We start from the raw sequence: 2,124 nt of genomic DNA on the forward strand, positions 1-2,124 counted from the left end.
TCATGGTTTTGATGATCTCACACAAATTCACATCTTCCGCAATGGGCTTCAACCGGTGCACAAGACACTTTTGGATGCTACCGCCGGTGGATCTTTAATGTCAAAAAGCGCGAAGGATGCAACAATGATAATTGATCGTATGGCACTCAATGATCTCCAAACTCAACATGATAGGAGTCCATCACAAAGGAAGCCGGGTGTTCTTGAATTAAACACCAATGATGCTATCCTCGCTCAAAACAAAATTCTTTCTCAACAAGTTGAGTTACTCACCAAGCAAATGTCAAAGCTTCCACAACAAATGAAGGAAATTCATGGAATGCAAATGACTTCTCAAGTAGCAAGTTGTGAACTTTGCAAAGGTGACCACCCTACCGGATTTTGTCCACCACCCGAAGGAGAGGAAGTTAATTACGTGAACAACCAACATCAAGGCTATCAAAGGCAACCTCCGTACCAACATCAAGGTTATTAATGGAACAACCAAGGATTTCAACCTTCAAGATTCAACAACCAACACAATCAACATCAAAGTCCGTATCAAAGTCCAAATCCACAAGGTCAAGGTCAACAAACTCAAGGCGGAAGCTCAAAATTGGAAGACACTCTCAACCAATTCATGCAAGTTTCTATGAAGAATCAAAAGACTAATGTGGCTGTCATAAAGAACTTAGAAAATCAAGTGGGGCAGCTTGCAAAACAATTGGCCGAACAACAAACGAGACCTTCTTTTTCCGCAAACACTCAACCTAACCCGAAGGAGTATTGCAAGGCAATCCTTACAAGGAGTGGCAATGAGGTGAGTAATGGGGAGATGAAGGAAATAGTAGTGGAGGATGATGGATTTGTTGTTGTTGAAGATGAGAAGGATGAGATAGTGGTGGAAAAAGAAAATGAAAAAGAAGGGGATGAGGTAGCCGAAAAAGAGAAAAATGTGAAGAACAATAAAAGAGAAGGAAAAGGAGTGAGTACAAATCCTATTCAAAACCTACCCTACCCACATGCACCATCAAGGAAGGAGAATGCAAGACATTATGCTAGGTTCATGGATATATTTAAGCAACTTCAAATAAATATTCCATTCACCGAAGCATTAGAACACATGCCAAAATATGCAAAATTCTTGAAGGACATTCTCACAAAAAAGAAACGATATCCGGACAACGAAACCATTATGCTTGATGCTCAATGTAGTGCTATCATTCAAATAACTCTTCCAAGAAAAGAAACCGGTCCGGGACGAGTCATCTTACCGGTCACCATTGGAGGTACTTACATTGGCAATGGTCTAATTGATTTGGGTTCTAGCATTAATCTCATTCCTTTGTCTATCATAAAGAGATTGGGGAATATTAAAATGAAGTCTACCCAAATGACATTACAACTAGCCGATAAGTCCACAACCTCACCTTATGGAGTTGCTCAAGACATATTGGTAAAAGTTGACAAATTTTTGTTTCCGGTAGATTTTGTGGTGGTGGATATGGAAGAAGATAGAGATGTTCCGTTGATTCTTGGAAGGCCATTTATGAAAACAGCCCGGATGATGATAGACATTGATGACTGACTCATGAAAGTGCGGGTGTAAGATGAGGAAGTCACTTTTAATCTCTTCGAAGCAATGAAGCATCCCAAAGAAAAGCACGATGTTTTCCGTATGGATGTCATTGAAGAGGAAGTCATGGGAGTTGCCAATCATGTTTATATCACTAGTCCATTAGAGAAATGTCTCATAGGTGATTACAACAATTCTTTCAAAGATGAAAAGGAGGAAATAGAGGCTATTTTGGAAAGATTGGAGTCTTATGGAGAAATTGATAAAAAGGAGGAAAAGATAAATGAATTAGATGTGGAAAAGAAAGTGGAAAAAACCAAAGTTGAATTAAAGTTGCTGCCCACCCATTTGAAGTATGTGTTCCTTGGCGAAAATTTCACCAAACCGGTGATAGTTAGTAGTGCTCTATCACCAAAAGAGGAAAATAGATTAATTGATGTGTTGAAGAGGAACGAGGGAGCTTTAGGTTGGGTGCTGTCCGATTTGAAGGGAATTAGCCCAGCTTATTGTATGCACAACATCATGATGGAAGACGATTTCAAGCCCGTAGCACAACCACAAAGGCGTTT

At 39.7% G+C, this 2,124-nt stretch overlaps 1 protein-coding gene across 1 annotated transcript; it reads left to right on the forward strand.

The window, feature by feature from the left end:
* Window positions 1-631: 631 nt before the first annotated feature.
* On the forward strand, window positions 632-1,567 carry LOC131618851 (uncharacterized). The gene has a single exon (XM_058890009.1). The coding sequence runs from the start codon at window positions 632-634 to the stop codon at window positions 1,565-1,567; it is 936 nt and encodes a 311-aa protein (XP_058745992.1).
* The last annotated feature ends 557 nt before the right edge of the window (window positions 1,568-2,124 follow it).

This window comes from Vicia villosa, linkage group LG7 (assembly GCF_029867415.1).
Source record: "Vicia villosa cultivar HV-30 ecotype Madison, WI linkage group LG7, Vvil1.0, whole genome shotgun sequence".
Lineage (NCBI taxonomy): Eukaryota > Viridiplantae > Streptophyta > Magnoliopsida > Fabales > Fabaceae > Vicia > Vicia villosa.

Excerpts from the sequence above, each read along its gene's own strand:
- LOC131618851 (XM_058890009.1), top strand. The coding sequence starts at position 632 with ATGAAGAATCAAAAGACTAATGTGGCTGTCATAAAGAACTTAGAAAAT.